Below are 25,980 nucleotides of genomic sequence, written 5' to 3' on the forward strand. Positions count from 1 at the left end.
GAAGGTATATTTCACTGGTCACCCCCAAAACCAATTCTTCCTTTGGCTGCCTCTCCTTCCAGTTCTCTGCTGCCAATGACTGGAACGAACTACAAAAATCACTGAAACTGGAGACTCATATCTCCCTCACTAGCTTTAAGCACCAGCTGTCAGAGCTGCTCACAGATCACTGCACCTGTACATAGCCCATCCAACTACCTCATCCCCATACTGCTATTTATTTTTGCTCCTTTGCACCCCAGTATCTCTACTTGCATTCATATTCTGCACATCTATCACTCCAGTGTTTAATTGCGAAATTGTTATTATTCCGCCACTATGGCCTATTTATTGCCTTACCTCCCTTATCTTACCTCATTCGCACACATTGTATATAGACCTTTTCTATTGTGTAATTGATAGTATGTTTGTTTATTCCATGTGTTGTTTGTGTCGCACTGCTTTGCTTTATCTTGGCCAGGTCGCAGAACTTTTTCTCAACTAGCCTACCTGGTTAAATAAAGGTGAAATAAAATATGTATTCATTTTTATGTTTAAGATTTAAGATATTTCACCGCGGTTTAGATACAATGATTCTCTACACTGTACATTGCTTGTTTTGTCGCAAACTGAAATTAGGCAAACTATTACAATTTTAGCAACCAGGAAATGGCAGAAAGATTTATGCATATTTATACTTTAAGGTGTCTGTAATAGAATAAACGTGGCAAAAAATAAATGTAGATATTACATGTATTTCTATAGTTCCAAAATGTTTTTACAATGGTGGGGAAGTGCCAAGATGAAAGCCCGGTGGCTTCAAAACAGCACCCACTGGTAGTCATCTAGTGTATGTATAAATCATTAATCTTATCTACAGTTTGTAATAACCACATTTGTGCATATAATTCAATTATGGGAATTTTAACAAAATATTCATAAAAGCACATATAGGTAGCCTAAATTGTAAACTGTTAATTTTTGTTTAGTTTATACAGCTGTTTTCAGTTTCAGCAAGTAGCTTATCACTAAAAGATTAACTGCATAGGCCTATTCATATGAGTTCAGCAAAATGATTAGCAGTAATGGACAGCTAAGGTCGGTGTGGCTTTCCCCTTATCGTATGGAGGATTGAAAAATATATTGGTTGGCCACACACAATGAAAACAGGACAGTTATCCCCAAAAATATTTTATTATAATTTTTGTTAAATACCCAATGGCGTAGTCGAGAGGACACCTAAAAAAATATGGAAGAAACTCAAATCAAGGAAGAATAAATGACATTTATGGCTCATATTTCCCAAACTGTATTAGTACATCTCTAAATATCATGCGTTGACAGTTCAAAAAGTTGTCTTCCATTGGTAGAGCAGTAAATCCCAGAAGATGTCCTCTATGGCTCATCACTCTCGAGTCTCAATGGCCATGTCCTCCATCACTGTGTACTGTGTGAGCAAAGTCTCTATGAGCCATGTCTGTGTAGTGTAAACATACACAGAGTGTACTAAACATTAGGAACATCTTCCTAATATTGAGTCGCACCCCCTTTCTCCCCTCGGAACAGCCTCAATTTGTCAGGGCATGTACAACAAGGTGTAGAAAGCATTCCACTGGGATGCTGCACCATGTTGACTCCAATGCTTCCCGCTGGTGTGTCGAGTTGGCTGGATGTGCTTTGGGTGGTGGACCATTCTTGATACACCCAGGAAACTGTTGAGAGTGAAAAAAATCCAGCAGCTTTGCAGTTCTTGACACACTCAAACCAGTGCACCTGGCCCCTACTACCCTATCCCATTCAAAGGCACTTAAAATATTTTGTCTTGCCCATTAATCCTCTGATTGGGAAAGGGGGATACCTAGTCAGTTGTACAAATGAATGCATTCAAATTAAATGTGTTTTCCTCATTTAACCCAACCCCCCTAAATCAGAAAGGACCGAAGGGCTGCCTTAATCACACATACACAATCCATGTCTAAATTGTATCAAGGTTTAAAAATCATTCTTAAAACTGTCTCCTCCCCTTTATCTACACTGATTGAAGTAGCTTTAACAGGTGATATCAGGGATCATAGCTTTCGCCTGGTCAGTCTATGGCACGGAAAGAGCTGGAGTTCCTAATGTTTTGTATAGTCAGTGAATAGGCACTCTCTGTAGGACTGGCCGTTTGGCATACTGTAGCATAGGGCCTCCGTGGGCTTAACAGTGGCCCCACTTCTTCTGCCCTCCTCCTTCTGCCCTCCTTTATATTGCACATAACCTTGATTTAAAAACAACCAAGAGAACCGGCAAAATAGACTAAAGCCTGTTAAAAAAGGATCACCATTTCAGACAATGTCTTGCAGTTCCCTCTACTTCGTAGTGTCTATGTCAGTGCAGTCACACCTTGGCCTCATCCCTCAGCCCTAGACCTCAATGGTCTTGAAGTAGATGCGGGTGTAGATGGTGTCTAGCTGGCTGTGCAGGGCGTGGAAGGAGGGCCGGTTGGAGGCCTCGGCATTCCAGCACTCCAACATGATGCGATAGATGTTGGGGGGACACCTACTGGGAGAGGGCAACCTGTAGCCTGTCGACAGGAGTTCCAGCACCTCCGTATTGCTCTTCCCTGTGTGTGTGTGTGTGTGTGTGTGTGTGTGTGTGTGTGTGTGTGTGTGTGTGTGTGTGTGTGTGTGTGTGTGTGTGTGAGAGAGAAGAAAGAAAGAGGGAGAAGAAAAATTATTAAATTAAATCAGAGGGAGAAATATCCGTCAGAGGGAAATATTGAAAAGCATTTTTACAGATAGAGGTAATAGATTAACAGTCATGAGGATTGACTGTTCCTCTTGTGATCACGTGGTGTATAATTGTTTAAAAAAAATCAAGACCAGAGAATATAGTCTTGAAAAGGTTTGACACACCGTCGTATGGCATCTTTCCTCGTGACATCATCTCGTAGAGCAGCACACCGAAGGACCAGACGTCAGACTTGACGGAGAAGCGCTGATAGAGAGCAGCCTCGGGGGCGGTCCATCTCACTGGGATCTTAGTGGTTCTACTGGCAGTGTACACACTGTCCTACACACACACACACACACCATTTTTTTCATATTCCCTTGGAAATGTCCAGATAAAAATGGCTTTTTAAGCAAGACCTTTCCTTGCTTCATCTGAGAGTGAACATTGTTTCCTTTACCCAGATAGGTCAGCCCAACATACAGTATATTTTGTCTACAGCATTTTTAAAAACTTTACTTATTGGCTGTTCTCGCTCTTCATTTCCCCATACATTTCACATTCACGGCACATCCATTCCATCCTTACCTTAATGATGCGTGCCAGGCCAAAGTCAGCCACCTTACAGACCAGGTCATCTCCCACCAGGATGTTCCTGGCCGCCAGGTCCCTGTGCACGATATGTCGGTCCTCCAGGTAGGCCATGCCCTCACCAACCTGGCTGCCCATGTAGATGAGGTGGGCAGAAGTCAGCACCTGACCCTCCGGCGCTGGAACAGCACAGGGAGCAGACTGGTTAGGATCGATAAGGGTCTGAATAGTTACTCAATTGCGCCAACACATACCTTCACCGGTTTTCGATACCAAAATTATCTTGGTTAGGTCACTGTTGGACCAATCAAGCCCTGAGCCCTAGACATTATTTTTTTCATCTCGTCACCCTATGAAAAGTTGTGTGTGTCGACTTACATATGTTATTGGTCAAGCAGAATCATCTGTGAACACATAGCATACACTGCATGCAGCCGAACATGTGGGTGTGTTAGACTCACTGCCCAGATAGGACTTGAGGCTGCCCTTGGTCATGAGCTCAGTGACTATGTAGACAGGCTCTCCTCTGGAACACAGGGCCAACAGCTGGATGAGCTTGGGGTGGTGGAGGTTCTTCAGGGCCTGGATCTCCTTCACAAACTCATCCAGCTTAGTGTCCTCTGCCGGGGAGACAAAAAGACAGAGCGAGGCTGAGAACAGTGCTCTTCAGGTGTGAGATAAGGAGCTTAGGACTGACCATGACGCATTATAAATCACTTTATGAACAATGTGAGGGCCCTGACCTGAATGGACTGACTTGGTGAGCGAGTGTGTAATTGTGTTTGCCTGCAATAACGTTTTTACCATTGCAGCATTTGCCCATCTGCAGTATGTTGTTGAAAATAATTCCCTCATCAATTCGTCAAGTTGAATTTGATCAGTGATCATGCCCAGAAAGACTATATCAAAATTCTGCTTGTAGTGTGCGGAATAATGTATAACACTGTAGTTATAACACTGTAGCTAGCATGCTTACCTTGTTTAAGCATCTTGATGGCCACCCTTTTTTTCTCGCTGGTCCACAGGGCCTCCCACACCTCTCCAAAGTGGCCCTCCCCCAGCTTCATGTGCAGTTTAAACTCCTCCCGAGGACGCTCCCAAGGCTCCATGTCAAACAGCTCTCTCTGAGGACACCACAACACTGTTAGACACACAGAACTCACAGTTTTGTTTGCCCAATACAATGGAACCAATTAAGTAGTCCCCAAATTGCAAACTCCAAGCTTAATTAAGCATGTGTGATGCTCGGATAGCTTTAGTACAGTCAAAGATAGGGAAGTTTATTTTAAAAAACAGGCTCTTTTAAAAATACACATTTATCATTAAATGCTACAAAAGAAATGTGTCAATCAAGAAATGATCAAATTATCAATAAATAATCTACAAAGGATGATCTATATCAGGGTTCCTCAACTGGTGGCAGGGTGGTTTTATTTTCAGAACAAAAAAAGAAAATATATACAGAACCAGCCAAAAGTTGACACCTACTCATATTTTTACTATTTTCCACAATGTAAAATAATAGTGAAGGCATCAAAACTATGAAATCATGTAGTAACCAAATAAAAGTTAAACAAATCAAAATATATTTTATATATTTGAGATTATTTGCACACTCTTGGCATTCTCTCAACCAGCTTCATGATTTAGTCACGTGGAATGCATTTCAATTAACAGGTGTGCCTTGTTGAAAGTACATTTTTAATTATGTCTTTCCTTCTTAATGTGTTTGTGCCAAATCAGTTGTGTTGTGAAAAGGTAGGGGTGGTATACAGAAGATAGGGCTATTTGGTAAAAGACTAAGTCCATATTATGGCAAGAACAGCTCAAATAAGCAAAGAGAAACGACAGTCCCATCATTACTTTAAGACATGAAGGTCAGTCAATCTGGAAAATTTCAAAAACTTTGAAAGTTGTAGCGGATAAGTTCATTAGAGTTACCAGCCTCAGAAATTACAGCCCAAATAAATGCTTCGAGTTCAAGTAACAGACACATCTCAACATCAACTGTTTAGAGGAAATTGCATGAATCAGGATTTCATGGTTGAATTGCTGAAAAGAAACCACTACTAAAAAGGACACCAATAAGAAGAAAAGACTTGCTTGGGCCAAGAAACACGAGCAATGGACATTAGACCAGTGGAAATCTATCCTTTGGACTGAGGAGTCCAAATTTGAGATTCTTGGTTCCAACCGCCGTGTCTTTGTGAGACGCAGAGTAGGTGAATGGATGATCTCCGTGTGTGGTTCCCAACATGAAGCATGGAGGAGGAAGTGTGATGATGTGGGGGGGTGCTTTGCTGGTTACACTGTCAGTGATTTATTTAGAATTCAAGGCACACTTAACCAGCATGGCTACCACAGCATTCTGCAGCGATACACCATCCCATCTGGTTTGCTCAACAGGACTTCTGGTTTTTCAACAGGACAATGACCCAACATACCTCCAGGCTGTGTAAGGGCTATTTGACCAAAAAGGAGTGTGATGGAGTGCTGCATCAGATGACCTGGCCTCCACAAATCACCCGACCTTAACCCAATTGAGATGGTTTGGGATGAGTTGGACCGCAGAGTGAAGGAAAAGCAGCCAACAAGTGCTCAGCATATGTGGGAACTCCTTCGAGGGTGTTGGAAAAGCATTACAGGTGAATCTTGTTGAGAGAATGCCAAGAGTATGCAAAGCGGGCTACTTTGAAGAATAAATTATTTGTTGTTGATTTGAACACTTTTAGTTACATGATTCCGTGTGTTATTTCATAGTTTAATGTCTTCACTACTATTCTACAATGTAGAAAATAGTAATAATAAATAAAAACCCTTGAATGAGTAGGTGGGTCCAAACTTTTGACTGGTACTGTATATATTACTTTGCATTTTCATTATTGTCCAGTATTTTATGTAACAGGTCAGGTCCAAGTGATTTTAATTTTGGAAATCGGTTCCAAAGTATTCTCACACATAATAGCGATCGTATACAAAGGTAAAGCAAGGTATGAATATATTATGTTTTAGTCAAACATTATATCAGTTTGGGCTTCTTGCAGGGCTGCCCGACCATCCGCTCAGAAAAAAAGTGTCCTACGGCTGAATTTTGTTGATGATCCCTGATCTTTAGATACTTTAATTACTGTAGAATTAACATTGTGATTGTCTTGGAACATCTTAACTACACAACATAATGCAATGAAGAAAACATAAACATAAAAAAAAGAAGCTAACTTCAATCTCATGAAGAGGTCAACTAGTCTCGGTATGAGCTTCTCATGTACTCTTCTCTTTAGTCAAATTGAACATAAAAATAAAAAGTAGCCTTGTGCAAGCCAGAACAGCTCATAGGAGCAGGAGCCCATCTCCTGTTTCTGTGGCGTGGGGAAGCTTCATGTACAAGTACACCCTTTGGACAGGATGCTCGTCTAATGCAAGGCCTTACCACCAATCTATCTCCTTAATGCGGAGTGCCAAGCAGAGACGTATTGGGTCCCATTTTTTGAGGCTTTGGTATGAATCGGCCGGGGATCGAACTCTCAACCTTCCAATCTCAGGGCGGACACTAACCACAAGGCCACCGAGTTGGTCAAATTGAACATGTAGGACAGAAATCATTTTGGATACAATAGAACTACATCTACAATCAAATTGTGTGTGAAATTTCAAACAGTATCAGTCTAACAGCTAAGAAATATAAATGCCAACACTATTAAAGAAAAAACTAAATTGAAAAGTAGAAAAGCATGAAAAGTAGAACATTTTGAAATAACAAAATGGTGAACTAAAATAGGGCCTGGAGTGAAGGGTAAGCTTGTGTGTCTGTGTGGCTTTCCACGGCCTCGGATTCAGTCTCATCGTCTCCACTCGAAAGGAAGAGAGAAGAGACTGGAATCACTGAGAGGCCTCCACTAAAAACAGCCTGATCGCTGCCTCTACACTACATTTTCTTGATTCCCTAATGATGTCAAAGTAAAACACATTTCTAACAAATATGATTTTGGGGGAATATGTGGCCCAAACACTAACATATTCACCATCCACAAAATAACTGGATTGTGAATGGTATCCACAAAGTGTAAGTGTGTGAGAGAATTGGTTGGCACACACACACACACACACACACACACACACACACACACACACACACACACACACACACACACACACACACACACACACACACACACACACACACACACACACACACACACCTGCTGTGCACATGGCTCATCCAGAGGCACTCCTAGACTCCTGGAGTTATTCTGGTAGTATCGGATCAACTCCTCCAGAGTGGCAAAGGAAATCTTGTCCGACACAAAGTATGCCCCAATCAATGAACGCTGGATTCGGAAATGGAAGACTTTCCCATTGTTTCTGCCTATGGACAAGACCAACATGATTAGACTTTTTAAAATAGTTTTTACACATTTCAAAGACAGTGGTGACAAACTCCAAAAGCATTTATTTTTAAACTGTACATGTCTCTCACACACACACACACACACACACACACACACACACACACACACACACACACACACACACACACACACACACACACACACACACACACACACTTGACCAAATGAATCACAACTTGACATATAAGCATTGACTGAGAGAACGCTCTCTCGGTTTACAGTACAGTGGGTGATGAGACGTAGGAGGTTTGCAACTAAAGAAGTATTTCATTGCCACCCACTGGTGAATGAACGGTAGCACGTCCCTTTACACCATTGTTTCCACTGGTATTTTCAGATGATTTAATAAGGAATGGTGGGATAACAGCATAGAATTACATATTAGAACTCCGTTTAATGTAATGTATTATACAACGGGTGGGTCTAATCCTGAATGCTGATGGGTTAAAACCGCATTCCAACCGGTGTCTATTTCACAAGTTACCACCAGCTAAATCTATGAAATTTACTCTGTTCCATCTCAATGCACAATCCACGGTCTCATCAACCCTGCCAGGAAATGTATGAACTTGATCTGCACTATAAAAAGCATCTAGACATCTCCTCCCATTTGGTTTTCAACAGCAGAGATTTGTATAAACCTTGCTCTGTCTCGCCAACCTTTTCAATATTGAATTGCAATCTCCACCGTCCCATCTAAAGTGAACGTGTCCGAAACGACACGGACAGCAAATTGAGCTGGTTGTCATAGCAGCATACAACACTTTTCAGTTGACTGGCTAAATCGATACTTTGTTGCGAAAACTGTGGAACATTTCTTTTGATCTTTTCGGCAGCATGATTATACATTTACATTTACATTTAAGTCATTTAGCAGACGCTCTTATCCAGAGCGACTTACAAATTGGTGCAATCACCTTATGACATCCAGTGGGACAGTCACTTAACAATAGTGCATCTAAAACTTAGGGGGGGTGGGGTGAGAGGGATTACTTAACCTATCCTAGGTATTCCTTAAAGAGGTGGGGTTTCAGGTGTCTCCGGAAGGTGGTGATTGACTCCGCTGTCCTGGCGTCGTGAGGGAGTTTGTTCCACCATTGGGGGGCCAGGGCAGCAAACAGTTTTGACTGGGCTGAGCGGGAGCTGTACTTCCTCAGTGGTAGGGAGGCGAGCAGGCCAGAGGTGGATGAACGCAGTGCCCTTGTTTGGGTGTAGGGCCTGATCAGAGCCTGGAGGTACTGAGGTGCCGTTCCCCTCACAGCTCCGTAGGCAAGCACCATGGTCTTGTAGCGGATGCGAGCTTCAACTGGAAGCCAGTGGAGAGAACGGAGGAGCGGGGTGACGTGAGAGAACTTGGGAAGGTTGAACACCAGACGGGCTGCGGCGTTCTGGATGAGTTGAAGGGGTTTAATGGCACAGGCAGGGAGCCCAGCCAACAGCGAGTTGCAGTAATCCAGACGGGAGATGACAAGTGCCTGGATTAGGACCTGCGCCGCTTCCTGTGTGAGGCAGGGTCGTACTCTGCGGATGTTGTAGAGCATGAACCTACAGGAACGGGCCACCGCCTTGATGTTAGTTGAGAACGACAGGGTGTTGTCCAGGATCACGCCAAGGTTCTTGGCGCTCTGGGAGGAGGACACAATGGAGTTGTCAACCGTGATGGCGAGATCATGGAACGGGCAGTCCTTCCCCGGGAGGAAGAGCAGCTCCGTCTTGCCGAGGTTCAGCTTGAGGTGGTGATCCGTCATCCACACTGATATGTCTGCCAGACATGCAGAGATGCGATTCGCCACCTGGTCATCAGAAGGGGGAAAGGAGAAGATTAATTGTGTGTCGTCTGCATAGCAATGATAAGAGAGACCATGTGAGGTTATGACAGAGCCAAGTGACTTGGTGTATAGCGAGAATAGGAGAGGGCCAAGAACAGAGCCCTGGGGGACACCAGTGGTGAGAGCGCGTGGTGAGGAGACAGATTCTCGCCACGCCACCTGGTAGGAGCGACCTGTCAGGTAGGACGCAATCCAAGCGTGGGCCGCGCCGGAGATGCCCAACTCGGAGAGGGTGGAGAGGAGGATCTGATGGTTCACAGTATCGAAGGCAGCCGATAGATCTAGAAGGATGAGAGCAGAGGAGAGAGAGTTAGCTTTAGCAGTGCGGAGCGCCTCCGTGATACAGAGGAGAGCAGTCTCAGTTGAATGACTAGTCTTGAAACCTGACTGATTTGGATCAAGAAGGTCATTCAGAGAGAGATAGCGGGAGAGCTGGCCAAGGACGGCACGTTCAAGAGTTTTGGAGAGAAAAGAAAGAAGGGATACTGGTCTGTAATTGTTGACATCGGAGGGATCGAGTGTAGGTTTTTTCAGAAGGGGTGCAACTCTCGCTCTCTTGAAGACGGAAGGGACGTAGCCAACGGTCAGGGATGAGTTGATGAGCGAGGTGAGGTAAGGGAGAAGGTCTCCGGAAATGGTCTGGAGAAGAGAGGAGGGGATAGGGTCAAGCGGGCAGGTTGTTGGGCGGCCGGCCGTCACAAGACGCGAGATTTCATCTGGAGAGAGAGGGGAGAAAGAGGTCAGAGCACAGGGTAGGGCAGTGTGAGCAGAACCAGCGGTGTCGTTTGACTTAGCAAACGAGGATCGGATGTCGTCGACCTTCTTTTCAAAATGGTTGACGAAGTCATCTGCAGAGAGGGAGGGGGGGGAGGGGGCGGAGGATTCAGGAGGGAGGAGAAGGTGGCAAAGAGCTTCCTAGGGTTGGAGGCAGAAGCTTGGAATTTAGCGTGGTAGAAAGTGGCTTTAGCAGCAGAGACAGAGGAGGAAAATGTAGAGAGGAGGGAGTGAAAGGATGCCAGGTCCGCAGGGAGGCGAGTTTTCCTCCATTTCCGCTCGGCTGCCCGGAGCCCTGTTCTGTGAGCTCGCAATGAGTCATCGAGCCACGGAGCGGGAGGGGAGGACCGAGCCGGCCTGGAGGATAGGGGACATAGAGAGTCAAGGGATGCAGAGAGGGAGGAGAGGAGGGTTGAGGAGGCAGAATCAGGAGATAGGTGGGAGAAGGTTTGAGCGGAGGGAAGAGATGATAGGATGGAAGAGGAGAGAGTAGCGGGGGAGAGAGAGCGAAGGTTGGGACGGCGCGATACCATCCGAGTAGGGGCAGTGTGGGAGGTGTTGGATGAGAGCGAGAGGGAAAAGGATACAAGGCAGTGGTCGGAGACTTGGAGGGGAGTTGCAATGAGGTTAGTGGAAGAACAGCATCTAGTAAAGATGAGGTCGAGCGTATTGCCTGCCTTGTGAGTAGGGGGGAAGGTGAGAGGGTGAGGTCAAAAGAGGAGAGGAGTGGAAAGAAGGAGGCAGAGAGGAAAGAGTCAAAGGTAGACGTGGGGAGGTTAAAGTCGCCCAGAACTGTGAGAGGTGAGCCGTCCTCAGGAAAGGAGCTTATCAAGGCATCAAGCTCATTGATGAACTCTCCGAGGGAACCTGGAGGGCGATAAATGATAAGGATGTTAAGCTTGAAAGGGCTAGTAACTGTGACAGCATGGAATTCAAAGGAGGCGATAGACAGATGGGTAAGGGGAGAAAGAGAGAATGACCACTTGGGAGAGATGAGGATCCCGGTGCCACCACCCCGCTGACCAGACGCTCTCGGGGTGTGCGAGAACACGTGGGCGGACGAAGAGAGAGCAGTAGGAGTAGCAGTGTTGTCTGTGGTGATCCATGTTTCCGTCAGGGCCAAGAAGTCGAGGGACTGGAGGGAGGCATGGGCTGAGATGAACTCTGCCTTGTTGACCGCAGATTGGCAGTTCCAGAGGCTACCGGAGACCTGGAACTCCACGTGGGTCGTGCGCGCTGGGACCACCAGAGTAGGGTGGCCGCGGCCACGCGGTGAGGAGCGTTTGTATGGTCTGTGCAGAGAGGAGAGAACAGGGATAAACCGACACATAGTTGACAGGCTACAGAAGAGGCTACGCTAATGCAAAGGAGATTGGAATGACAAGTGGACTACACGTCTCGAATGTTCAGAAAGTTAAGCTACGTAGCAAGAATCTTATTGACTAAAATGATTAAAATGATACAGTACTGCTGAAGTAGGTCAGCTGGCAGTGGGTGCGTTGTTGACACTACACTAATCAAGTCGTTCCGTTGAGTGTAATAGTTTCTGCAGTGTTGCTATTCGGGGGCTAGCAGGCTAGCTAGCAGTGTTGTTTACGTTACGTTGCGTTAAAAGAACGACAATAGATGGCTAGCGAACCTAGAAAATCGCTCTAGACTACACAATTATCTTTGATACAAAGACGGCTATGTAGCTAGCTAAGTAGCTAGCTACGATCAAACAAATCAAACCGTTGTACTGTAATGAAAATGAAGTGAAAATGTGATACAACCTGTGAATGCGACCGGGTAGTTGAGTTCTATACAGAAGACGTTGGCTAGCGTTGGCTAGCTGTTGGCTAGCTAGCAGAGTCACCTACGTTAAGGACGACAAATAGCTGGCTAGCTAACCTCGGTAAATTAAGATAATCACTCTAAGACTACACACTCTAAACCTAAACAACACAATTATCTTGGATACGATGATACGATGATACGAAGACAGCAAAGACAGCTATGTAGCTAGCTAACACTACACTGATCAAGTCGATGAATGGGGAAAAATCTGATGGCAATAATACCCAGGCATGCAGATTTGGAGGATGCTGCATTGAATGACCTAGAGAAAAGCCCGAACGGAAAAAAACAAAATGGGCTGTGTGTTGCTTCGAGGGCTGGATAGCAGAGAATAAGAAAACGTAGTTGACTACAAAACTGTCACTAAGGAAGAGTTGAACATCCTCCGACACTTTTATGGAAATGTATGAAAGGGGGAAGGGGGAGCCGTACAGCATAAGTAGCTACCTGGCACTCCGTAGTGGGCTCAACCGGTTTCTAAATGACCCACCCATCGGTTGCAACTTGTGCCTTATGAAGGACACTGAATTTACCACCTCGAATCATGCATTTCTGGGCAAAATCAAACAGCAAGGCGGCAAGTAATTCATATCAAACAGCCACCCTCCCATCACTGATAAAGACATGGCCCAGCTCCAAAACTCCCAGGCTCTGAATCCCAGTACACCAAGGGGTGTGGTCCAGAAAGTGTGGTTTGACCTCCAGTTACATCTGGGTCGAAGAGGAAAACAGACAAAAGCCAAACTCATTCCTCATAAAAACAGACGAGAACAGTCTAGGGTATGTTGGTCATAGCCTGTTTGTGTTATTTCTAAGTTGCACTCGTAATTAGGCTACTGGAAACACATTCTCTCAGATACGCCACTTTCGCATATAACAAGGCCACAAAGAATCTGGACCCAAGGGAGAAGGGCAGGGAGTCCAAGAGGGGATTCATTTTCGAGCAGCCAGAGAACCCACTATGTCCGGTGTCATCACTGGAGAAATACCTATCGAAACGCCCGGAGAACGGCCTTGCCTTTTTATCTCCATCCAAGGAGAGGAGTGTGTATCCGGGACTCGATCTGGCAGACGTCAGAGCCGATGGGCGTGAACTATGGCAGCACCTCTACCTAAGATCTGCAGGGCAGCCGGAACAACGACATACACAAATCACAACATCAGGACCACGACAGTCCAGAAACTGGCCAATGCTGGTTTAGAAGCGAGGGAGATTATGTCAGTGAGAGGGCATCGGTGCGAAGGTTCGCTCCATAGCTACTGGCGTCCGTCACTGACAACATCCTGGCCAAAAACAAAGAGAACACTGTAGCACCATCAACACCTAAAAGGCTGAAGCAGGGCAGCAGAAGTAGTAGCAGACTCCGACAGATAAATGTGACATACAACAAGTAGCTATGTCAGCTGTGGCGGATAACAAAGATACATGTTTCATTTATTAAAATCAGCTGAAATGAATAAGTTCATTGTTATGGAGGTACCCAAGTAAATCTTAACTAGGAAACAGCTTAAACAAATGCAGCTACTCCGCTTTTGTTCTGGCTGCACTTTTTTGACGTGACTGTAAAAGCAGGTCCAGGGATAAGAACGTTGCAAGTCAGGATGGCAATGGAACCTTTAGAACGAATGACTGGGTCGCGTCCATAGATATAGAACAAAAAGAACAAACAACTGGGTCGCGTCTCTAGCAACCCTAGATTTGTGTCAGGACTATATCTTTGTGGAAGGATGAAATAGTACGAATAAATTAAATCCAAAATAACATTTAATTAAAATACGTAGATCTGTTTATTGAATATGTTGTTAACCCGTTGTTTAAAAGTGATAATGCCCTCCAAGCCGGTGTTGGATATAGTGGCCGGAACACCCGTGCCAATATATTCAACAAACACCGGCTTCTCGGGCATTATCAATTAAATAATGCAATTGAATAGGATCTTTATGGGTAACAATGGGCTCTTTCTGGTATTTACTACAATGAATTCAACAGAGTGGGTAGGCTACCATACGGTGCCTGTGGCGCTTGTGTTAATGAATTCCAAAAGAAACTAGCATGTGCTTAATATGTTAACATAGTCATTATCATGTTACCATGCAATATTGGCTTACTTGAGATGGTGTATTCGTCGCTGTGGCTCTCGCTGATGCGCACCAGGAATGAGCCATCCTTATTCTGAGGGGCCAGGAGCAGTTTCTCCGCCTTCACCCGGTTAATGTTCCCATAGTACCACCTCAACAGACACAGGGAAAGAGGCAGACAGTCAGTCACAGACTAAAAAATTAAAATAAAATAAAAAAAGAGACATGCACAATTGCACACGAGCAGACAAGAGCACACACACACACACGCCGACAGCAACACAAACCCATGACAGGCTGAACATGAGGTAGGCTAAGGTGGTTTCACACTTTGTCCTTTTCAGCCAATTTGTGTGAACTCGGTGCAGTTCGCAAAATTGTTTTATTTTTAAATAAAATAAATAATACATTTCACATAAGTATTCAGACCCTTTACTAAGGAATTACAGCCTCAAGTTTTCCTGGGTATGAGCAGTGGCGACCTGTCATTCAGGGTAGGTAGGGCAGAGCACAAACTGTTTTGAGACCCACATTTTTAGCTTGCCTGTTTTACATGTTATTTTGGCATTACAGTATTTTCAATTGCTAACAAGAGTCGGTCAATACTGAAACCACTTTTTCAAAACTCTTCACACATGCTGCATTACCAACATGCATATTGGCCAAACAGTTAATCTCACCTCAAACTCACTCAAACCACCAAAACACTTTATACATGTCTCAAAATAAGCTTGTTCGACCATAACACTGGCAACAATTCTCACTCAGAAAACATACATTGTCACTCATAACACACTGACCTAAAAAAAACACTAACAGGGAGCATTAAAATAAATGAACTTTTTTCTTTGAAGTTTGAATAATTTTTCACAAATCGGTGTAAAATAAGAATAGCACCTTTTCACTTTGACGGTCCTAAAGTATATGTAAAAAGAATGAATCGGAAATGCAGCAATTTGATTCAATAGCCTTTATTTTTTTCTATATCTTTGCATATAGTATTTTACTTGTGAAAAATAAAGAGTTGAAACAAAAACAAAATTCCAGGGCTGTATTAATAATTACATCAACATGTATAGTATAAGCACTCATACTGTACAGTACTGTGATAGATCTAGTTTTCGCTCTCCTGCATTTGGCCACAAGTTCTCATTAACATCACATCTTATGTCTTCTCTGGCGAAGCATCTTGGAAAGTATCTTCAGGAGAAGTGTCTCCACACCCCACATTCATTGCATCCAGCAAGGGCATCTGGATGGTGGTGATAAACCTTCCACCTCCACGCAGAGAAAAACCCCATAGAGGAGTTTAGGAACGAGGAGTATGAAGGCAGGAATAGTAGACATTCTGGGATGTGCAGCAAACCAGTCTGACTGCCACAGAGTAGTGGAATGCCACATTATCCCACACAACAAAAAGGTAGGGGTGTTTATTGCCCCCCTCTCCTCCGCTGGCACAAGTCGAATATGCAGGTCATCCAGAAAATAAAATGAGCCTATATATTATATGCTTATCTCAGAGACCACCGTGCTTGGTCTTCCTCTCCTGGTCCTCCACGCTTGTCTCCCTCTCCCTGCCACTCTTCTTTTCCCACCAAACCGGTCTTCCTTGAGCCATGTTTCCAAACGCAATCATTCCGAAGCCTTCCTCCTTTGTCTGTTTGGTAACGAGACTAAAAACAGGACACTTGGGGTAGGCTTTCAGCTGAAATTGCAACCAGCTGTGTTTGGAATGATTAAATATTCCCGTGAGATTCTCTGTTTCAATCAGGTTACTACAGAAATGTACGACATTTGCCATCATTCTGTTTTGAATGTGTTTTTAACAGTTTTAGAACCAGTGTGTTGGCAGTTGAAAACGTGCTGCAAATATATAGTTTAGCAGGTGGATATAGTTTAGAAGGTTTAGCAGGTGGAGTATGAATGAGAAAGGAGGTAATGGATTTCGGAGAATGTGGTCATTGAAAGCATTTTGTGTGAAAGCAATAAAATGATTCACAGTTTGGTCCACATACAGTCAGAAGTCAGAAGTCAGAAACAGAAGTGTGTGAAGAGTTTTGACCAATGCATGTTATCAATTGAGAAAACTAATACGTGTCACATATCAGTTTGCAAACAAAGTTAAAAAAAAATATATATCATTGGGTTAATAAAGCCACATACAAACATGGCCTCTTTTTTGTTTTCTTGAGTAAGGCAGCTCCAAAATGCAGGTGTTTCAGCCTAGCGCAGTGCTTTCTGTGGTGGTGGGGCAAGCCAGCAGAAAATACGGAGCGTTGTGCCATGATTGGCTCAGTGTTCTGTCACTCATGTGGACTTGACATGGTGCTTCATTTGTTGTGCAGTGTGAACAGTATGTCATCTATAGGCTAAGAAAGCTTCTTATTCAATTGTGGGGTTTGAATAGTTTAAGATGTTTGGTGAGAATTACAATCAAAAGTACAAAATCAATTCTAGCTCTTAAAAAGGAGCAATAGCCTATTACAGCATTATTTAATCTGGAGTTAGTATTCTGCTATTTATTCTGTTAATGTTAACAATAATCTGTTCATGTTAATAGTACTGGATCTTCTGATTACAAATATTATGTCTCATCTTGTAACTAAATGCAATCTATTAGCGTCCAAAATGTAAGTAGGTATATCTACTGTAGCATTTCAATAACACATTCTGATGGAATGGCTTGTCCTACAGTTTGGAGTTTCTAGTGCATGGCTATCAGACTGTTAAACAGTCAACACTAGCTGCTGCCCCGCCTCCCAGTACCCTGCACTGAACTTTAGTCACTGTCACGAGACGGCTACCACTCACGTTACTCTCCCATGCACCTTAGGGCAGCAGCCTCTATGTACATAGTCATGGAACATTGGTCACTTTAATAAATAAATGGTACTCTAGTCACTTTAAATAATGTTTACATACTGTTTTACCCACTTACAGTTGAAGTCGGAAGTTTACATACACCTTAGCCAAATACATTTAAAAACTCAGTTTTTCACAATTCCTGACATCCTAGTAAAAATTCCCTGTCTTAGGTCAGTTAGGATCACCACTTTATTTTAAGAATGTGAAATGTCAGAATAATAGTAGAGAAAATTATTTATTTCACCTTTTATTTCTTTCATCACATTCCCAGTGGGTCAGAAGTTTACATACACTCAATTAGTATTTGGTAGAACTGCCTTTAAATTGTTTAGCTTGGGTCAAAAGTTGGGTAGTCTTCCACATGCTTCCCACAATAAGTTGGGTGAATTTTGGCCCATTCCTCCTGACATAGCTGGTGTAACCGAGTCAGGTTGATAGGCCTCCTTGCTCACACACGCTTTTTCAGTTCTGCCCACAAATGTTCTATGGGATTGAGGTCAGAGCTTTGTGATGGCCACTCCAATACCTCGACATTGTTGTCCTTAAGCCATTTTGCCACAACTTTGGAAGTATGCTTGGGATCATTGTCCATTTGGAAGACCCATTTACGACCAAGCATTAACTTCCTGACTGATGTCTTGAGATGTTGCTTCAATATATCCACATAATTTTCCTTCCTCGTGAAGCCATCTATTTTGTGAAGTGCACCAGTCCCTCCTGTAGCAAAGCACCCCCACAACATGATGCTGCCACCCCCCGTGCTTCACGGTTGGGATGGTGTTCTTTGGCTTGCAAGCCTCCCCCTTTTTCCTCCAAAACATAACAATGTTCATTATGGCCAAACAGTTCTATTTTTGTTTAATCAGACCAGAGGACATTTCTCCAAAAAGTACGATCTTTGTCACCATATGCAGTTGCAAACCGTAGTCTGGCTTTTTTTTTTTTGGTGGTTTTGGAGCAGCGGCTTCTTCCTTGCTCAGCGGCCATTCAGGTTTTGTCTATATAGATACTTTATCTGTTCCCTACAGTATCTTCACAAGGTCCTTTGCTGTTGTTCTGAGATTGGTTTGATCTTTTCGCACCAAAGTATGTTAATCTCTAGGAGACAGAACGATTCTCCTTCCTGAGTGGTATGACGGCTGCGTGGTCCCATGGTGTTTATACTTGCGTACTATTGTTTGTACAGATGAACGTGGTACCTTCAGGCTTTTGGAAATTGCTCCCAAGGATGAATCAGACTTGCGGAGGTCTGCAATTTTTTTCCTGAGGTATTGACTGATTTCTTTTGATTTTCCCATGATGTCAAGCAAAGAGGCATGGAGTTTGAAGGTCGGCCTTGAAATACATCCACAGGTACACCTCCAATTGACTCAAATGATGTCAATTAGCTTATCAGACGCTTCTAAAGCCATGACATTTTCAGGAATTTTCCAGGCTGTTTAAAAAGCAGTCAGTATGTAAACGTATGACACACTGGAATTGTGAGTGAAGTACAAGTGAAATAATCTGTCTGTAAACAATTGTTGGAAAAATGACTTGTCGTGCACGAAGTAATGTCCTAACCGACTTGCCAAAGCTATAGTTTGTTAACAAGAATTTGTGGAGTTGTTGAAAAACGAGTTAATGACTCCAATCTAACTGCCGACTTCAACTGTATGTATGTACGTACAGTGAGGCAAAAAAGTATTTAGTCAAAATCAAAATCAAATCAAATCAAATTGTATTTGTCACATACACATGGTTAGCAGATGTTAATGCGAGTGTAGCGAAATGCTTGTAAGTTAAATAAAGTTCGTTCAGAGCCATCGATGTGTCTGCTTGGGGGGGGATATATACGGCTGTGATTATAATCGAAGAGAATTCTCTTGGAAGATAATGCGGTCTACATTTGATTGTGAGGAATTCTAAATCAGGTGAACAGAAGGATTTGAGTTCCTGTATGTTTTCTTCATCACACCATGTCCCGTTAGTCATGAGGCATACGCCCCCTCCACTCTTCTTACCAGAGAGATGTTTGTTTCTGTCGGCGCGATGCGTGGAGAAACCCGTTGGCTGCACCGCCCTGGATAGCGTTTTCCCAGTAAGCCATGTCTCCGTAAAGCAGAGAACGTTGCAGTCTCTGATGTCCCTCTGGAATGCCACCCTTGCTCGGATTTCATCAACCTTGTTGTCGAGAGACTGGACATTGGCAAGAAGAATACTGGGAAGTGGTGCGCGATGTGCCCTTTTCCGGAGTCTGACCAGAACACCGCCGCGTTTCCCTCTTTTTCGGAGTCGTTTCCTTGGGTCGCTGCATGCGATCCATTCCGTTGTCCTGTTTGTAAGGCAGAACACAGGATCCGCGTCGCGGAAAACATATTCTTGGTCGTACTGATGGTGAGTTGACGCTGATCTTATATTCAGTAGTTCTTCTCGACTGTATGTAATGAAACCTAAGATGACCTGGGGTACTAATGTAAGAAATAACACGTAAAAAAACAAAAAACTGCATAGTTTCCTAGGAATGTGGCTTCCTAGTCAGCCACCAATTGTGCAAGATCTCCCACTTAAAGATGAGAGAGCCCTGTAATTTTCATCATAGGTACACTTCAACTATGACAGACAAAATGAGAAGAAAAAAAATACAGAAAATCACATTGTAGGATTTTTTTATGAATATATTTGAAAATTATTGTGGAAAATAAGTATTTGGTCACCTACAAACAAGCAAGATTTCTGGCTCTCACAGACCTGTAACTTCTTCAAAAGGTTCCTCTGTCCTCCACTCGTTACCTGTATTAATGGCACCTGTTTGAACTTGTTATCAATATAAAAGACACCTGTCCACAACCTCAAACAGTCACACTCCAAACTCCACTATGGCCAAGACCAAAGAGCTGTCAAAGGACACCAGAAACAAACTTGTAGACCTGCACCAGGCTGGGAAGACTTTTTGAAGAAATCAACTGTGGGAGCAATTATTAGGAAATGGAAGACATACAAGACCACTGATAATCTCCCTCGATCTGGGGCTCCACGCAAGAACTCACCCCATGGGGTCAAAATGATCACAAGAACGGTGAGCAAAAATCCCAGAACCACACGGGGGGACCTAGTGAATGACCTGCAGAGAGCTGGGACCAAAGTAACAAAGCCTACCATCAGTATCACTACGCCGCCAGGGACTCAAATCCTGCAGTGCCAGATGTGTCTCCCTGCTTAAGCCAGTACATGTCCAGGCCCGTCTGAAGTTTGCTAGAGAGCATTTGGATGATCCAGAAGAAGATTGGGAGAATGTCATATGGTCAGATGAAACCAAAATATAACTTTTTGGTAAAAACTCAACTCTTCGTGTTTGGAGGACAAAGAAGGCTGAGTTGCATCCAAAGAACACCATACCTACTGTGAAGCATGGGGGTGGAAACATCATGCTTTGGGGCTGTTTTTCTACAAAGGGACCAGGACGACTGATCCGTGTAAAGGAAAGAATGAATGTATCGTGAAATTTTGAGTGAAAACCTACTTCCATCAGCAAGGGCATTGAAGATGTAACGTGGCTGGGTCTTTCAGCATGACAATGATCCCAAACACACCGCCCGGGCAACGAAGGAGTGGCTTCGTAAGAAGCACTTCAAAGTCCTGGCGTGGCCTAGCCAGTCTCCAGATCTCAACCCCATAGATAATCTTTGGAGGGAGTTGTAAGTCCGTGGTTCCCAGCAACAGCCCCAAAACATCACTGCTCTAGAGGAGATCTGCATGGAGGAATGGGCCAAAATACCAGCAACAGTGTGTGAAAACCTTGTGAAGACTTGCAGAAAACGTTGGACCCTGTCATTGCCAACAAAGGGTATATAACAAAGTATTGACATAAACTTTTGTTATTGACCAAATGCTTATTTTCCACCATAATTTGCAAATAAATTCATTAAAAATCCTACAATGTGATTTTCTGGAATTTCTCTCATTTTGTCTGTCATAGTTAAGTGTACCTATGATGAAAATTACAGACCTCTCATCTTTAAGTTGGAGAACTTGCACAATTGGTGGCTGACTAAATACTTTTTTGCCCCACTGTGTGTGTGTGTGTGTACACACACACATAAAAATAAACATCCCTTTTCCAAGGCAGGTCCTCACCAGACATCTCTGGCAACAACGTTGCCTATGGGCACAAATGCACCTTCACTGGAACAGACAGGACCGACAAAAAGTGCTCTTCACTGACGAGTCACAGTTTTGTCTCACCAGGAGTGATGGTCGGATTCGCGTTTATTGCCGGGAAAAAATATGCGTTACACTGGGACTTGTTGGATCAGAAGGTGAGGGCTAGGGCCTTTCCCCCCCAGAAATGTCTGGGAAATTGCAAATCTGTCCGAACTGGCAAATCTGGTCCAGTCCATGAGGAGGAGATGCACTCCAGTACTTAATGCAGCTGGTTACTTTTGATTTTGACCTCCTTTGTTCAGGGACACATTATTCCATTTCTGTTAGTCACAGGTCTGTGGAACTTGTTCAGTTTGTCTCAGTTGTTGAAACTTGTGTTCACACAAATATTTACACAAGTTTGCTGAAAATAAACGCAGTTGGCAGTGAGGGGACGTTTCTTTTTTTGCTGAGTTTAGTAACCCCACAAAAAAAGTGTTAAACAAATCTAAACATATTTTATATTTGAGATTCTTCAAAGTAGCCACCCTTTGCCTTGATGAAAGCTTTGCACACTCTTGGCATTCTCTCAACCAGCTTCACCTGGAATGCTTTTCCAACAGTCTTGAAGGAGTTCCAACATATGCTGAGCACTTATTGGCTGCTTTTCCTTCACTCTGTGGTCCATCTCATCCCAACCCATATGAATTGGGTTGAATTCAGGTGATTGTGGAGGCCAGGTCATCTGATGCAGCACTCCATCACTCTCCTTCTTGGTCAAATAGCACTTACAGTCTGGAGGTGTGTTGGGTTATTGTCCTGTTGAAAAACAAATATGTCCCACTAAGCAGCTTTCTACATATTGATGCAGAATGTTGTGGCAGCCCTGCTGGTTAAGTGTGCCTTGAACTCTAAATAAAAATCACCGACAGTGTCACCAGCAAAGCACCCCCACACCATCACACCTCCTCCATGCTTCATGGTGGGAACCACACATTCGAAAATCATCCGTTCACCTACTCTGCGTCTCACAAAGACACGGCGGTTGGAACCAAAAATCTCATACTTGGACTCATCAAACCAAAAGGACAGATTTCCACCAGTCTAATGTCCATTGCTCGTATTTCTTGGCCCAAGCAAGCCTCTTCGTGTTCATGTGTCCCATGATTCTACAGAAGTGGTTCCAATTTGTAAGTCGCTCTAGATAAGAGCGTCTGCTAAATGACTTAAATGTTAAATGTTTCTGTGAAACAATTCGACTACGAAGGCCTGATTCACACAGTCTACTCTGAACAGTTAATGTTGAGATGTGTCTGTTACTGAAACTCTGAAGCATTTATTTGGGCAATTTCTGAGGCTGGTAACTGTAATTAACTTAACCTCTGCAGCAGAGGTAACTCTGGGTATTCCTTTCCTGTGGCGGTCCTCACGAGAGGCCTTCCCCAAACTGTTGCCACAAAGCAGGATGCACAGAATCGTCGAAAATGTCATTGTATGCTGTAGCATTAATATCTCCCCATCACTGGAACTAAGGGGCCTAGTCCGGACCATGAAAAACAGCCTCAGACCACTAGTCCTCCTCCACCAAACTTTACAGTTGGCACTTTACATTCAGGCAGGTAGTGTTCTCCTGGCATCCGCCTAACCCAAATATTATTCTACAATGTAGAACAAAGGATCCCCGGGACCACCCATACGTACAATGTATGCACACATGACTGTAAGTCGCTTTGGATAAAAGCGTCTGCTAAATGGCATATATTATTATTATTATAAAGTAAAAAATAAAGAAAAGCACTTGAATGAGTAGGTGTGTCCAAACTTGACTGGTATTGTATATAATATTTATTTATACTCCGGACTCCAACATTTCTCATCCTAATATTTCTATTTCTTAATTCCATTATTTTACTTTTTTCGATGTGTGTATTGTTGTTTATTGTTAGATAGTACTGTTGGAGCTAGGAACACAAGCATTTCGCTACAACCGCAATAACATCTGCTAAATATGTGTCCATCCAATAAAATTTCATTTGAAAAACCCAGAGTGCATTGAGTGAACGTTGGAAAAAGATATTGGTTAGTTTCTCAATGTGAATGCAAAGAGGATTCAGACCAAAATAGGTGACATGAACTGGCAAAAGAGTTGAGTCCTCATTCAAAGACAAGGGCAGTGTGAATACAAAGACAAACGTTATTTAGCGTTTTATTTTACCCCAGAGTTCACTTTAAATAGAGGTCTGTGTGTGAAAACACCCTTCTAGCTGCTTTGAGTGGAAAAATAGGTGTGGTTTATAGGCTAGACTGCAGCCAAATAGTAAGGAAGGCTATTCACATTTATTATCAACAATGGGTGCGCCTGTGCTGTTCAGCAAACGCTATGCACATTTCCATGGTCAGGTTTCACCTGAAACGGTCAGGTGTGGGTGTGAGCTGACTGGAACGCTTACCATAGTTGCCAAAAGTTGTGTATCGACTGCTGTACCTAGCGTAGTTCTTAATAAAGCTACAACTTGGCTGCACTTGCACCAATCTGACCACAAAAGCAGGAACTATTTGTGTAGGCACATAGGCCTACAGAAACGTAATACAGTGTGATTGTTATACACTACAATGTTGTGCACTGTGCAGTAGTGAATGGGAAGGGAGAGATGGGTGCTGCATTGTCACTTTTCTGTCAACACTGTCCTTATTTTTGCAGGCTCAATTAACATTATGTTGAAGATAGCCTACCTTCTTGATAGACCTGGTAGACATAGTTGATCAACATGATCCTACACAATATATTGGACATGGTGAAATCTCAAAAGCATATTATGAATGAAACAATATTGAGGTTGCTCCCGCTCACACAAAGCGCCACTCACTTGTGATTAGCAAACTCGTCCTGTAGAATGGCCACATAAGTAGCTGGGACCAATCCGGACTCCATCGAACCGGTCAGTTTCTTGGCAAGCACATAATCCCCCCTCTTTTCTATTACCGACAGCTTGTCACCTTCCTTGATAGTCAGCTCCTCCTCGCTCCTGGCTTCGAAATCAAACAGAGCCGCATAGAGCTGAGTCGGTTTCTTCTTGGGGGACGGAGCACGGATATCACCTGAAATAGTGGGGATTTCGGCTGATCGGGTGATATTTGGGTAATGGAATTCGGGCCATATCCAGTTCCACAGCCGACTACAACATGGCATGCAACAACGACAACAACCCTCCATCCCAAACCAATAGCTACGCCGAGGTATCCCAGGTTTTTGAAGGGGACCGCGACAAATTCGACGCGAAAATAAAATGTGCCTATTTAGGAACGCCAGACGCCTATTAGCCTACAGTTTCGAGACGTCTTCGATCTCCCTTTTCTCCCTTCACAACAAGCATAGTGCAGCATCAGCGATAGTTCGGCTGGCAATCAGGAGAAACCGGTTTTGTGTTGCGATTAATCAGGGACACAATACCTATGGCTGCGGGAATGCGGAAACGATATATTGTCGGGAGAGGAGACGATATCCATGCCCACATTGATCCTTGATTCATTTAAAATACGCCTAAAAAAATCCCCCTACCTATACTTGACCTCCAACGAATGATAACCAAATACCGCATCTCTCTGGAATACGGTCAACACCTGAACTGCATTTGCTGAGCCAGGACCACGACATGCTTATAGTCCCAGGGTTTTGGTTTGGAACACTCGACAGCTCCCGCTGTCCCTACATCCGTGAACCTGTCTGCCCACTGCTCCTGCTTGGCGGTTAAATCAACAACGCAGAGGGTAGGCCTATATGTCCATATATGTATCTATATATACGCCCTTAACTCTGGTGCAAGGGATCTACTCAGTACGTATAGGCAACACAGCGTTTTATATTCCCTATCTAATTATGCATCATTTCCCTTAGCAAATGAATTGACTGTTTTTTTGCTCTAGTTTAAAAAAAAGCTTCTGGTAACATAATTATAATCTATTGCTGGTCAGTGTATTATGTAGAAGTAGGCTATAGTATAGAAATATGGTATCTGTGTTGCTTACACCAATTCCTCATTGGTTTAGATCTATTACATCATGTACAATGAACACAATATTATTAATGTAAACATACTATGCGATAACAAAATACCCATTAAAGGTATTTACCGATAATATATATTTTGTAAGAACGAGAACAACCTTTCCTTTATTACAACCTTGACAAAATACAAAAATACATCGGATTCTGTTTGATAGCACACTGTTTTATTAGTATATTTAGACTTGTGACATACAGCTTGGGAGAAAAAAAGTATCATTTTTAAAATTTGAAAACATTTTACTTTAGCAGTGACATCACACCGAAGAAAGCTTAATTTGAAATCATTGGTTTTTCATGAATCAAAGTGATATGTTAGGTAAAATAACCACCCATGCTGTTTCGCATTAAACAAACAGAAATCGTTTTTTTCTCGTTGTTTTTTTTTTCAATCTTTAAGTTGCTTTACATATATTATCAACACTTTTCTAAAGAATTCAAATATTTAGCCACATGTACTGGAAAAAAGGTATCCACTGTTATATATTTAACACAATAAATATAAAAAAGAATACTTATTTTTTATATAATTTATATGGTATCAAAGAGGGAAATGGGCCCTTCAGTAAGACATGTTCAAAAAGTGATGTCCTTTCCTGAGGTTTTTGTCTGCAGTTTAGTTTTTTTGCGCTAAATATACTAATAGTCTAGAAAACCCTGCAAAGGGTATGTCAATGGCTTATCATTCACTGTGGAACAAATTCTCATATATTGGTAAAGT

At 43.2% G+C, this 25,980-nt stretch overlaps 1 protein-coding gene across 1 annotated transcript; it reads right to left on the reverse strand.

Annotated features, from left to right (window-relative positions):
* Positions 1 to 1,154: 1,154 nt before the first annotated feature.
* On the reverse strand, positions 1,155 to 24,967 carry LOC124031797 (tyrosine-protein kinase Srms-like). The gene is made up of 8 exons (XM_046343474.1): positions 24,064 to 24,967; positions 14,240 to 14,361; positions 7,482 to 7,648; positions 4,259 to 4,406; positions 3,744 to 3,902; positions 3,280 to 3,461; positions 2,877 to 3,033; positions 1,155 to 2,584 (listed from the first exon to the last, which is right to left on the reverse strand). The coding sequence occupies exons 1-8, from the start codon at positions 24,408 to 24,410 to the stop codon at positions 2,385 to 2,387; spliced, it is 1,482 nt and encodes a 493-aa protein (XP_046199430.1). The 5' UTR covers positions 24,411 to 24,967; the 3' UTR covers positions 1,155 to 2,384.
* Between the last annotated feature and the right edge of the window lie 1,013 nt (positions 24,968 to 25,980).

The sequence above is a fragment of the Oncorhynchus gorbuscha genome, linkage group LG03, assembly GCF_021184085.1.
Source record: "Oncorhynchus gorbuscha isolate QuinsamMale2020 ecotype Even-year linkage group LG03, OgorEven_v1.0, whole genome shotgun sequence".
Lineage (NCBI taxonomy): Eukaryota > Metazoa > Chordata > Actinopteri > Salmoniformes > Salmonidae > Oncorhynchus > Oncorhynchus gorbuscha.

What these genes read in the sequence shown, in the direction of transcription:
- LOC124031797 (XM_046343474.1), bottom strand. Translation starts at nt 24,410, where the DNA reads ATGGAGGGTTGTTGTCGTTGTTGCATGCCATGTTGTAGTCGGCTGTGG. An exon ending in ATGAGCCATGTGCACAGCAG is followed by an intron (nt 4,407 to 7,481) that starts GTGTGTGTGTGT and finishes TGGTGTCCTCAG; the next exon opens with AGAGAGCTGTTTGACATGGA. An exon ending in CCTCAAGTCCTATCTGGGCA is followed by an intron (nt 3,462 to 3,743) that starts GTGAGTCTAACA and finishes GTGCTGTTCCAG; the next exon opens with CGCCGGAGGGTCAGGTGCTG.